The 14459-nt window shown below is 32.1% G+C and overlaps 2 protein-coding genes across 2 annotated transcripts; one reads left to right on the top strand and one right to left on the bottom strand.

Moving 5' to 3' along the window:
* Positions 1-722: 722 nt before the first annotated feature.
* Positions 723-1474, top strand: LOC145614509 (ubiquitin-ribosomal protein eS31 fusion protein). Its single transcript, XM_081669564.1, has one exon. The coding sequence runs from the start codon at positions 788-790 to the stop codon at positions 1256-1258; it is 471 nt and encodes a 156-aa protein (XP_081525690.1). The 5' UTR covers positions 723-787; the 3' UTR covers positions 1259-1474.
* Positions 1475-3040: 1566 nt separating this feature from the next.
* On the bottom strand, positions 3041-8681 carry ALD1 (AGD2-like defense response protein 1). Its single transcript, XM_081668831.1, has 8 exons — positions 8613-8681; positions 7733-7849; positions 6752-6814; positions 5637-5741; positions 5462-5512; positions 3770-4090; positions 3483-3689; positions 3041-3385 (listed from the first exon to the last, which is right to left on the bottom strand). Exons 1-8 carry the CDS (start codon positions 8646-8648, stop codon positions 3041-3043), a joined length of 1245 nt encoding a protein of 414 aa, XP_081524957.1. The 5' UTR covers positions 8649-8681.
* Between the last annotated feature and the right edge of the window lie 5778 nt (positions 8682-14459).

Below are 14459 nucleotides of genomic sequence, written 5' to 3' on the forward strand. Positions count from 1 at the left end.
TTTCACTTCCTATTTTATAAATATATTCCATTTGTACACAACCAAACAAAGATATAATTTTTTTTTATACAATATTATGCAATAATTGTTTTCTATCTATAACTTTATGATGTAATCCACAATTATTTTTATTAGTCGTGTATATATTATTTTTATTTTTATTTATTTATTTTTTTTTTTTTTTTTGGTGTTAAGAGAGCAACAAGGGTGGGGGTAAGAATCGTTCCCAATATCTCCTGGAACCGGGAGGGAGCTCTAACCACTTGAGCTATCCCTCACTCGAATTCTCTCTGGTTTTTTTAGTGTGATCAATTTTTTTAAATTTTTTTGTAATTACAGAAATTTTATCCTATTTTGCAATTAGGTTTAATTTTTTATAATTAAATAATAATGCTAAACTAATGATAAGTATTAAGTTTTAAAAATTACCGTGCATGGCACGGGATTTAACCTAGTTATCAAATAAAGGATAGCTTAGATCGGGTCAATTTTTAACACCTCTACAGCAAAAAAAAAAAAAAAAAACAAACGCGAAAATAATAAAAACCCATCTACTACTACGAGTAGTCTAATAGTCCATTCCACTATATCATTAGATTACCCAATCAACCCAAACAGTCCAATGGGCTATTGGGCTAATAACAAAACATCCCACTCAACAAAACCCTAATTTCCCCTTCATTCATCAAATAAATACCCAACCAACCCCCAAAAACCCTAACCTTCCTCCTTCCTCATTTCATCAGCAGCCTCAAAAAAACCAGAGGAGAGAGAAAAACCCAGAAAAATGCAGATCTTCGTGAAAACCCTAACGGGTAAAACCATAACCCTAGAGGTCGAATCCTCCGACACCATCGACAATGTGAAAGCCAAGATCCAAGACAAAGAAGGCATCCCACCAGACCAACAACGTCTCATCTTCGCCGGAAAACAGCTCGAAGATGGCCGCACTTTAGCCGACTACAACATCCAGAAGGAGTCCACCCTTCACCTTGTTCTTCGTCTTCGTGGTGGTGCTAAGAAGAGGAAGAAGAAGACCTACACTAAGCCTAAGAAGATTAAGCACAAGAAGAAGAAGGTTAAGCTTGCTGTTCTTCAGTTTTACAAGGTTGATGATTCTGCTAAGGTTCAGAGGTTGAGGAAGGAGTGCCCTAATGCTGAGTGTGGTGCTGGGACTTTTATGGCTAACCATTTTGATCGCCATTATTGTGGTAAGTGTGGTCTTACCTATGTTTACCAGAAAGCTGGAGGTGATTGATTGAGTAATCGAGGGTTTCCAGATTTTGAGTGAGGGATTTTCTCTCTCCTCTTTTGGGGTTTAATCAATCGAATTATGTTAAAGTAGTTTTTGGGTATTTAGTTTTTATTATCAAACTTATGTTTTGTTGAGGATTTAATGTTATAATTACTCTTTTGAGTTTGGAAATGTTGGATCTACAATTTTGAATCAGTTTAATTCTGTTTTTGTTTATAATTCTGTGTTTGATTGTGAATTTTTCAATTGGGTATCTTTATATGGGTTTTTGTGCAATTAATTGAACAATTTTAGGGGTTTTGAATTATTTTATATGGGTGTATGATTGTCGAATACTTCAATTATTATGTGTGATTTGAGATTGTTGTTTTTGATGTTTGAAAGGATTTTGTGAGAAAGCGTTGGTGTTAGACCCACCTTTTGCGTCAGTTGTTTATGTTTTAGGGCCGGTTTGAGCAATTTAATAGCTTCGTTCAAACTATATCCGATAATTTGATTTGAGAATTTTCGATGTTTATGTGTAGGGGCTGGATTGAGCAATTTAATAGCCTAGTTTCAAACTGTATTCGATAATTTGATTTGGGATGTTTATGTATAGGCGCCGGATTGAGCAATTTAATAGCTTTGTTTTGAACTATATCCGATAATTTATTGGGATGTTTAAGTAGTGTAAAAAGAAAATGTTGAGAAATTAGAAGATGAGATTACCCTGTGTTTGAATTGAGCTACCCCTTCTGTTTGATTATAGCTACTGCATTAGTTCAAATGGGGTGATGGAGTTATTGGAATGTTTTCGATTATTGGTCAAATTGTTGTAGAAGAATGTTTATAAGGCATTGGTTGTTTCAAATCGCAGTGATTTTGCAATGTTTGTTTGACATGTTGTGGCATTGTGATTGTACTAGAGTCCAGTACTGCTTATGAGTATAGTGTTTGGGTCGGGCTAATATATTGCATATACGAATAGGGGTTCAACAGGAAGAAAGAAAGGATTAGGATGGGAAAGTAAATTCTTATTTGAAGTCATATATTCATATAGTAATACACTTTAATTAAGCTATAAAACGACTTTAATTATAGATCTCTTAAGAAGTTTACATGGGTTTTAGCAAAATTATGCATTATATCCATTAATAATGGTCTATTAAAAATGGTCTTTTGAAAGCACATAACTAGGATGGTGTTTAGTTGCTGTCAAGCTTTAATTTTGTTTAAAATAGGCTGCTGCCAGTAGCCCAGTATCAACTATTCGTCTACATCATGTAGAGAAAGAGGCCGGCGAAACCGGAATTATATTTCAAGTTCCTTAAAGCCGATCAGGTTAAGATGCTCTTGTCAAAAAAAAAAAAAAAAAAAAAGGTTAAGATGCGTATACCATACCATAGTTTACAGAAATGTATGTACCCTGCCTAAGTTCTATGGCGTAGGGTTGTCTTTCATACTATGTGCTATGCTCTCTATTTGCGCGAGATTATATTAGTGATGTGCGATGCCTTGCAAAATAATTGTGATATTTGGTAAATTCTTGGGAAAACTGGTTTGTGATTAATAATATCGAGTAGCTGCTGTTCATGGAAAAAGCTTTTCAAAATCAAACCAGTCTTTAGTGTTACATTGAAATATTTTACAGTTTCGCTCCTTTTATTCCTGTTGGATCCATTGTGGAGTTCACCTGATTTTAATTGTAAAGACAAAATTTTAGATATATGATACGTGAACTATAAAACAACTAAGGCGAAAATGATCAATGATGGAGGAGAAAATGATCGTTAAATTGGCAGCCCTTTAAGCCTCATGGAAGCTCATTAATAGCTTCTTTGGGAGCAAAGGAGTTGTTTCACTAAAGTAGCTCGTTAACCTCATGGATGCTTCGTAAATAGCCTCTCTGGGAGCAAAGGCGCTAACTCGAATGAACTCTTCACCTTTGTTACCGAATCCCCTGCCTGGAACTGTTAAAATATGAGTATTCTCAAGAATCTCATTGAATATATCCCAAGATTTAGAGCCCGGAAAATGAACCCATAAATATGGTACATTTTGTCCTCCATACACTTTTAATCCGAATGATCTAAATGTATCAGCCAACATTTCAGCATTCTTCATGTAATAATCGATTGTAGATTGCAAGGCCTGCAAAAACCCAGAAGAAAAAAGCAATTTAAATAGACTTTTATGAGAAATACGAAGTATGTACTTTTTAAGTTAGAAATTTTATGCTGGAAGAAACCTTGTAGCCCTGTGGAGAAAGGCACGCTAAGCCACCAGCTTGAGCAACGTTAGAGGCGCCACTAAAACAGGTGCATGCAATTCGGTCATAATCATTAATAACTGGAAAGCCACTTGAGTAGCATAAATCTTTTGGAACTACTGTCCATCCCAGTCTTACTCCTGTAAACCCGGCGAGCTTTGAGAAAGAAGACACTTCGATAGCAACCTGCACGTATAACTTCTTATTAGCATAGGCTATGTACCAGATTACACGGCACCAACTTTCTCAAATGGAAGTGAACACACCTCCTTGGCACCGGGGATTTCAAAGATTGATCGAGGGCTATCATCTGAGATATAAGTTGCATATACAGAATCAAAGATTATAATTGAGCCATTAATCTTTGCAAATTCAACAAGCTGCTGTAATTCTCGACGAGAAGCAGGATAGCCTGTTGGATTATTAGGAGAGCAAAAGAAAATGATATCTGTTCTAGGAGTATTGCTCAAATCTGGAAAGAAATTGTTTTCAGGGCCACTGCTCATGTACACAATGTTGTTGTACTTTCCTGTTTGTTCTTGAAATTTGCTGGCTTGGCCTATGATAACACTTGAATCAACATAAGCCTGCTCAATAAAAGGGTTGAGATATGTTATGTCATATTTGTATTGGTGCACACTATTTGTGGCGTAGTGGCTTTATAATTTAAAGTACGGAGTAACACAAGATATAATTAAGAGCTGTGTGCCTATGTCTAGTTAATTCCCAAGATACAAAGTGAAATGCTAAATACCGCCGTCCAAATTTATCGCCACCGCCATCATTTCGAACAAATTGAAAATTTTGCCCTTATTAAACCCAAACCCATTTTTCAGCCTTATTTTTTTCTCTCTTCTCAAACACCAACCACTCACCTTTCTTACCACACAACCACCACATATTTGAGAATTACCGGGAAGCAATTGGCGGGGACGCTCAAGCAGCGGTGGCGACTTCGACGATGGAATGGGTGGAAAGGAGGTAAGTAGTTTCCAGTTTGCTTTTTTTTTTTTAAATTAATTTTTTTTTATTATGTAATAGGTGGCTGGTAACCGAAGGTGAAAACCGGTTGCCAGCACCGGTAACCGGTAACCGGCGACCTAATCCGGTTGACTGTAGCCAGTAACCGGTTTTCACCTCCGGTTACCATGGTGGGCAATCGGTTTTCACCTCCGGTTACCAGCCACCATATTTAATTATTTTTTTTTTTTTTTTTTTTTTTTTTTTTTTTTTTGTGAAGAAAACTAATCAATTTTTTAATTGGGCTCCGGTAATCGGTTTTGGCCTCTGGTTACCATGGACGATAACCGGATTTGACCTCCGGTTGACCGTGGTGACGGGAGCCCAAATCCGGTTACCGTCCACGATAACCGGAGGTCAAATCCTGTTACCGTGGAGCTGCGGTTGACCCTCAATTCTTTTTCTGTCGAGCCACCTCGATCACCATCTATTTCTTGTCGACTTTCGTTGTGTTGTAGCTGTCCGGTGTAGAAGGTGGTGGTTGACACGGTTTTGGTTGATGGGCTAATGTTAGAGAATGAAATGGAAAAAAATAAAGTTAATAAGGGCAAAATCGCCAGTTTGCTTGAAATGATGGCGGTGGCGATAAATTTGGACGGCGGTATTTAACACCCCCCTAAACAAAATCTGGGTGTATGGTCGTCCTTTCAAGTACTACTGGAAGAATACAAGCGTCTTTTCATGGATTAGTTGAGGGGTACATGTGTAATTTCCTAAATGCAAGTTGCAGATAGTAATTGGACAACTCACCAAAAGTTATGAATAAATGACCACGCTTTTTTAACATATTTACAGAAATGTCACCAGATTAACAAAAGTGCGTTTATCTGGCAAATAAACTTGTATTTGCCAGAAAATTAAGCCTTCTGAGTACATTAGTTTATTGTAACAAAAATACGATATCAAGTGTATAGTAGAGATATGTCTTAAATTATTACCGGAAATGTAGGATCTTGCACAGCTATGCTTATATTGGATCCCATTAACATCTGTATATTTAAAGAAAAGAAAATTATGTTACAAAACGTTTAATTAGAACAACCAATATGTAAGAAATTACCTCAAAATTAAAAAATAATTAGGAAGTATGAAGCTATATATTTTAAAATTTACCTGTAGGCGGGAAATGTCACACTGTGCTCCATCTGATATGAATATTTCATCACTCGTAATACCTGTATTTTTATAGATTGTTTCAGCGATTGCCTTCCTTAATTCCTGTCACGACCAATATGAATTTGTTATAATTTGTTTGAAAGAAGACTAAGTGAAGATGTTATGAAAAGTTTCATGTTTACGTACGGAGTACTTTAATTATATTAGTAGTACTTGGTGGGAAATTCCCTGTATTGAGAAAAGAAATTTGTTTCTCATCGGGGCGTTTTCGTGAATAAATCAACAAATTTTTCATTATTATGGATTCCGTCCACAATTAAAAAAAGTTAAATAAAGTTGGTTTATTTACGAAAAAGTCATGTGAGAAACAAATTTTGTTTCTCATTATGAGAAACTAGGCCATCCCTGTACTTGATATTTATTTACAAATATTTTTGTCAAGTCGAGATACAACTTTGATCATAGAATATTGACTCATGTGTTGGTCAAAGTTAATAAGTTGTACAATTAAATTGATCCAATGTTAATTTATGTGACAAATTTATTTTTCTTTTTATAGTATTTAGTAATGATACATTTGGTTGAAGTTAGAGATGTCAAAAACTAATTTGATCGACCCGATCCGAAATGAACCCAAAAAACCAAATTCAATTTTTTTTTATTTTTATTTTTTTGACAAAATATAGCAAAGGAACGAAGTCAGATTTTGACAAGTATAGACACAATAAAGTAGTGACTCAAAATTTAAAATAGACTCGACATGACTCAACCTCATCGAACCCAACCTAGCTAGATTCAAGGGACTCAATATGAAAGACCCTAAAGTCTGTATTGGTTATAAATAATTTCGTCATAAAAGTTTAAAGTTAAATTTCAACCTAATAAGTCCATATGAAGGAGAGAAAGTTCAAAATTGTTATGAATAGATCTAGTCAAAATTAAAGGAAATAAGAATAATACTCCATAGCACAATAGTTAATTCTTTGTTATGTTACCTTGTCTATTACGAAGTACGTAGTATTATGTTTGGAAAATTGGCTATTAAAGTTGGTGCTGTAACTTGTGGTTAAAAATTTAGAATAGGGCAGGGAAAAAAGTTATACTTGTATTACCTTATTGCCTTGTTCAGCTCCATAGCCACTGTAACCTTCAATAGTAGCTAAAGCTTGTGCATACTGAACATGATAAAGATAAAACATATTTACACAATGAGAAACATGCATGTATGATAAACAAAGGGCTAAATATAAATGGAGGATTTTATTAGCCTATGATCTATTTCGTTCATCACATCACTTAGGGCCTGTTCTGATTGACTGTACTGAGCTAAACTGAATATTTTATGAGAGGAGGTTATCAGGAACTGAATTGAACTGAAATATACTGAAAATAATCTAAAAAGAACAGGTATTTCAAAAAAGGTCAAATAAGTTCAAGTACGATACATCTTATGATTTAACGTCTCAAAAACTTAAATTGACATGTTAGTTTAATAATTAAGAAATTGAGAGAAAATTTATTTATATAACATTGAATATTGCAAAAAAATTGAAACTCCGATGCTTACTCAAATTATGTCATCAAAGCTTAATCTTGTAACTTTTTAAAATTTCTATGCATAATCTTAATTATTCACCTATATTCTCATATTTCCTCCCCTTTTTCCTTCTTTTTAATTCTTTGGCTTTGTTTCACATTTAATAGTGTTTAAATATATTCAATGATTATTTGAAGCAAAAAAAGTATAGTAAAGAAAAACAATAGAATAAAGTAACAAGAATAAGAATAAATCATTTTTACAATATGCGCTTATTAATCTGGTTAGTAAAAGGGTCCAGTGTTGTCACTCGCTAACTTTTATACTACTATGTCGTCATTTGTTAACTTTCATACCAATATATCGCCACTTAGTCAACTTTTATACCAATCTATCGCCATTTGCTAACTTTCATACCAATATATCGCCGACGATAGTTTTTAATACTAATATGTCAAAAGGGTGCTTAATACCGTCCCCTTGTTATGTCAAAATATGTAGTAAATTAGTGTGATCATAATTGAAGTAGAAGAAGGTTAGGTTAGTTATTAATTACCTGAGACATGACAAAGGAAGTAGCGTGTGGAATAGGTTGAGTTGTATCGCCTACTCCGAGTCTAATCAATTTTGCATGGGGATTCTTCTTTACATGCTCCTCCTCTCGCATGCTTATCTGATTTTAGATTATAGTATAACACAATATTATATTTCTTGTATATTTAGAAGAATAACTAATACGGAGTAATGTTATTTCTATGATCAATAAGTTATTCTCGTACTTTATTAATTATTATAAACTTCAACTATCAGATTAAGCTTTGGGCCCATGTTATGTGAGCGAGTGTGATATTGTATACTTCGTATTATTCAATCTTAGACTTCAACCATCAGCTTTAGGCTTTTAGCTGAGTTGGTAACTTGGTATGTAGACATAATTTACGTTTTTTATTTCTTGACGTCTTATATAACAAAAAAAAAAAAAAAAAAAAAAACTAAAAATTTCACTAACAGTGTCTCATTTGATATATTATTTTTCTTTTTCCTAAATAAATATAATAAAATAAATCTTACGGATTAATATGATTTACAAATAATAAAAAAAAAACCCAGTTATTTACGAGGAAGTTCCAGTTAATCAATTTGATAAACAAAATTTGTTTATCAAATGGAAAAATGGTAAATAAAACAACATAAATGCACAGTCATCATGGCATTTTCGTAAATATATTAACAACAGTGAAATCCATATTTAATAAAAAGTTGTTGATTTATTTACCATTGTACCATTTGATAAACAAATTTTGTTTATCAAATTGATAAACTTGAATTTTCCCGTAATTTACAGAAAATTAGATTAGTTCGAATAAGATTAAATCAGATGAATTAAATTTTGTATAAATGCAAAGCATACAATCATTAAACTAAGAATATTAGACCTGAGGAAACAAGTAATTGTCTCGTAGATTCTCCATATTGATATTACGGGGAACTTTTGTCCACAAGTTTGTGATTGCTTCCCATGTCAATGAATTAAGCACATGCCAAATTACAAGCTTAAACTATCAGTTTTATCAAAAAATAATAGAAAAAAAGGTTATGTATTTACAAAATATTATTGGTGAAAAGACAATACCATGACGTCTCGTGTAGCCACCTTTGTCATGCTTGTTTGATCTTAAAACAAAGCTGCATAAGATTAAACGTGTTACAAAAATTAAAGATCATTAATATTGTTTAATAAATTAAAGTTCTTAGAGTGTGTCAATTTGAGTCATCGCTTGGCTCCAATCTAGATCTAGTTGGTTTGAGTCATTTTGAATTTGACTCATGTTAAATTAGTAAATTATTGTGCCCATACAAGTAAAATTTTAGATCGACCGATAGATCACCCAATCAGATTAGGTCAAATTGCATGTTTTAGATTAGTTTTTAACTCTTCGTCTACGCAAATAATTAATTAAAGTTCACAATCTTGATAATTTTAATTGTTTGAGGATATATAAAATCAGAGGTGGTTAATGTGTCGGGTTAGCTTGAGCATGTTGTATCAATTTATTTTTAGGTTAGGGTCTATATGTTTCATTTTAATTAGGATCTTGCCAACGAACGCCCCCGGGGCTTTGGATAATCATTTAAAATATTACCTAAAATAGTATTAATTTGAGAAAGTATAACAAAATCATGCGTCGATCGGTGTAATTAATGTTAATTTTAATTTAATCTTTCTACTTTTATCTAGCTTATCCAACGCCTTGGACGTTCGTTAGCTTTTGTCTTTTAATTTAACCGAGATTCTTTTTACACACTAGTAGAAAAGTATAAATGAGCACCAACAAATGGGCACATGATGGAGTCAACGCCAGAATATAGGATCAAACCCTCTTTTCTGGCTAAAGGTGTGGCGTTGCAAAAAAAAAAAAATTGATTAAGGTGTGTCTTTGCAAAAAAAAAAAATTTATATGGTGGTTTATGTTGCAAAAAATTGGTAATAAAAGGTGGTTTTTTTTTGCAAAATTTTCAAGTTTAAAATATACAATGTTTGAAAATTACACATTAATCTTACAAAATTCAGACCAAAAACACCTAATTTCTTGTGACGATTATTAATTTTACATCTTTACACCCTAACCTAATTAGTCCTGACCTACTAATCTAAGGCTCCTAGTAAATCAATCAAACTATTTTGAATAAATTTAACTCATGATGTCCATTGTAGTATGGTACACACAGATGTGTCATGCACCATGGTATATTCCCCTCATTTTATTGTCTATTTTGTATATTTCGGGCTCCCATAAATTACCCCAAAGTTTTAGCTTTGATTGTAACTTGTAGCTCTTCATTATTGTACAATGTAATTAAAGTTAATTACAACTTTTGAACATAAAGAAATTCGAAAGAAAATAGACCTTAATGTTGTCCACAACAATATATATATATGTTAGTTTATAGGAAAAAAATTATATATTGTCACCATTTTAATTTAATCTTACAATAACCTATGCAAGGCAAATAAAAAAAAAAAACACTAGAATTGTATGAGGATTGAGACTATAACAAACCATTCGTGAGCAACTCAACTCTACTCTAACAAACTTCAACGAGCATAAGTCAAGCAATTATCAATCTTACCCAGCTAGTACGAAGTACTAAATAAATATTAAAACATGAGTTGATCAAGAACGAACGATCAACAAGTTTTCGAGTCAAGCCGAGCGGTATAATAACTTGCGCTCGACTCGCTTAATTAGCATTCTACTCAAACATACAAGAATAGTACATTAGTACGTACCTTGGATTGGTGGCTCCACCATGTAACAATACTTGAGAAGGCAAGCAAGATTTGAATTGTGATGAGAAGGAAGTTTGATAAAACATAATTCAAAGTATTTTGATCTGTTTAATTAGATGCTATTATATTACGGAGTATATTTTTATGTTAACGTTATTTATTATGCAGCTAAATGCTTTAGTATTGTTGAAGGGTCACATGCAATGCAGTCGATATATATAGACCATATAGTGTTCCTACGTAATTTGCTAACGTATGTATTATTAGAGCAATATTAATATTTAAAGTAGACTAGACTTCACCGAATCACAGGTAATAAAAAAAATAAAATAAAAAATTAATAATAGAAAAACACAAAAATAGATTTGTAGCTTGAATGAATGGAAACATATAGTATATAAATTCAGTCTTCCTTAATAAAAACAAAGAATAAATAATAGAAAAAAACAAAAATAGCCTTATAAATTCAGTCTTCGTCAATAAACTTGCTATAATAAGCCCACTAGCCTTATACTAATTTTTACAAATGTCCATGTGAATATTCAGAAATATTCGTATTTGTTGGTAATTTAAGCACCGAGTTTGATGATCTCATCAAGCTAAGGTAAGCATGAATATAATTCCATCCATTTTAAAACCTAGATTTTTATTTAATTTCTTTTTGAATGTTTATTCTAAAATATTTATTAAAAAATTCACTAACATTGCCTTAATTAAATATACTTCTTAAAAATATTAAGCTAAAATATGGAGTATAATTATAATACACCAAAAAATATTGTGTCGTTCAGGCAAATTCATTAGACACATGATTTATTTTCATATTTTTTTTCATTATTTATTAGTTACATCACTATAAGAATATTAAAGCAAATACTTCCTTTTCAAGATTAAATATAGCAAATGAAATAAATGTTTGTTTCCAGTAAGGATGTATTTCATTGGTAACAGGTTGAAGCCACTTGAATTTACACTCAAAAGGACGATTTTAATCATAAAAGAAATATCTTACTTAGTGAATATATCAAGATTGTTTATCAAATCATCACAAATTGAAGCTTTCTCAACCAAGAACTCGAAAAAGTCCCAAATAACGATTTGAAAATTAATATGACGATTAATCTCAAGATAGTGAAATGCTTAAAACCCTCAAGATTCATTGACAATAATCATACAATAATGGTTTAATTTATTTAAAACCTCATTCAAAAAAAGTAATTAGAGATTTACATAAGATGAAAGCACGAAATTTTAAAAAGACATCTCATGACAACCATATGTTACACAGATGTATTATAATTCATTAAAATATACTCTAATATCTGTGATATCAAAACATGAAATAAATTAGAGCTATTAATTTAAAAAGACCTGACAAAAATGATCCATATTGAATACCCGACTTCAAATAATTCGACTCATATATTTAAATTGTGTGACCCTTACAAACATAAGTCATAAAGTCAACAAATTGTATTATGGTTTTGGTTAAGATGCCTTTCAGATCTAAACTTCCAGATGCTCCTAGTATACTACTCCGTAGCATATAGCTAGTATAAAAGAGATTTAGTATATTTATATTTTTTTGTTGCATTTTTTTTTTGGACAAGTTGAGTTTATCTATTCAAGCATATTGACTATAGATTGAACTTAGTCTTATAATCATATAATGTACGAGATTACTTGGTATTACTAATCAGTACAACAAATTATGGAGATCAAACTTATCTTAAAAAAGAAAAATCATATAACAACAATTTAATGAATCTCATTGGCATCCATGTTAATAAGTGTTATTGTCATCATTAATAATTCATGCTAGAAGCATCTTTTCACATTTTCGTATTTTTATACTTCGTAAATGCTAGGTGATTATTAGAAAGCTATTATATAGAACCAAGTTATAACTAACGAGAAGCAAATTTGAAATGAGACTTATTAGGAACTAATCTGGACCCTTATATCATCTTAATCGGACGACTCACATGTTTTCTGTGTCATTAATGGTATTTTCCTAATTTTTTACTTTACAAATTGGTTTCCAATCGTTTTATTTACAAAAAGTAAATGAAAAATTAGTAAAAGTAAATGAAATTAGTCAAAAAGTAAATAAAATTTCTGTAAAGTTAAATAAACTGAAAAAAGTTTGAAAAGTACGAAATTACAAAATTGTCGTCGTTAATGAAAGCGGGTAAAATGTAAGCCGTTAGATGGAGCGCGATTAAAGACTGAGATTGGTTCCTTGTTCTCATATGCACCTTGATTATAGGCTGGCTAGGAGGGTTGCCGGTAACGTGGGTGGTGTTTGGGTTGAGGTTGCTGATGAATTACATTGATATCGGATTTATAAGCACATTTATGCTAAGTTTATAGTTGGTTTTTAGGTCTTTTTGTTGCTTTTTAGGTCGTAAATGCATAAGTTGCTTGTTTTGTACTCTATTACGCTCCGTATGTGTTTTTCTTAATGTTTCAGGTGATTTCATAGTCATTTGGACGCTTTCGTAGTCTTTGGAGTTAATTCGAATGATATTTAGATAAAAGTCGATGCATTGAGTTTATTAATCGAAGATCCCATGTTTGTGGATTTTGATTATGATTATTGTGTGCATAGAAAATGAATATAACAGCCACAAGGTTGCTATGCATCTTTCGGAAATGGATTTGAGTTAGAAACGAAGGAAAACGATGGTTTATTACGAAGTTCAAAACGGATGTTTGCTCACTCTTTTGATCATTACTTGAGTTATACAGATTGGATTGATGTGATTCAAGCTGCGTTGGAAACTAGACTTAAACAGCTTTCCAATGATATGTCACACGCCACATGAAGCCTTCGAGAACAGAAGTTATGGCCGTATTAATCCAAGATAGGTAGCCTACGACCAAACCTCATGGCCACGTGAACCTTCAAACAAAACTGCCAAGCCGCGGGTTTTGGTGAGTGAACGACAACAGCCTTAGAGGCTTCAGCGATGCACACCCTTCGCTTGTCCGTTGGTCCCATCGAGCATCTTCGTGCCACGTCATATCATCCAATTATTTAATAACTTGTGTAATTTATATTATCTTATTTATTATCTTTATTCATCTTTAGATTAGATTTAGGATAATATAAATACTCCAAGTGATTTTATTTTTCCCTTATGCCTTTTATTATATAGGTTTGTTTGAGCTTTCTCTCTAGCCCTAGTTTTTCATGGACAACTCCATGGATTCCTCCATGAATTTGTCCTTAAGTTTGTTACTTTAATTTATAGAGGTAATTTTATTTCTTCACTTTAATTATGTTTTATTCTAGTTTTAATTATTTATTTCATGTTTGAGTAGTTTAATTTCTAGGGTTTGGGAATCCATGTTTATGCTATGAATCTTGATTGATAAATTCATGGTTTGATTATTCTTTGATTTCTCTAATTGATAGTGTTTTATTGTTAGTCTTGCAACCTGATCAATTGTTTTATTAATTATTGTTAATAAGAGTTTTGATTCGAAAGATCTTATTTTTCGAGGCTTGCCTACAATTAGCAATTCTGATTGTGTTAGTGACTGAACTACATAGGTTGAATTAAGAGCGTTAAGACCCGACCGTAGGGTTAGCAATTGTTCTAGATATTTGATTTTGATTGAATTGTTAATGATATTTTGACAAATTCATAACTATAAACATGGTGAACCATAATCGTACCGTAGGTCTTTTTTATTAATTGTTTTATACCGTACTCTAGCCTGTCTCTAGGTCTTTTTATTCATTGTTTTATACTTATTTTAATTTAGACTATCTTTTTATCCCAATTTCGTGACATAGTTTAGTTTCACCAAATTCTTAGAGGTTAGATTAAATAGTTATCTCTATGTCAATTCGACCCTACTTACCCTACTAAATTGTTAGTTGATTTTGTTAGGTGTACGACGACCTATCATATTTGCATGGGTGGGGGTTAGGTGTTTTTTTTTTTTTTTTTAAGTTTTTCTTTTGTTTAATTTTTAATAT

The sequence above is a fragment of the Chenopodium album genome, chromosome 25 (genome assembly GCF_948465745.1).
Source record: "Chenopodium album chromosome 25, dcCheAlbu1.1, whole genome shotgun sequence".
Lineage (NCBI taxonomy): Eukaryota > Viridiplantae > Streptophyta > Magnoliopsida > Caryophyllales > Amaranthaceae > Chenopodium > Chenopodium album.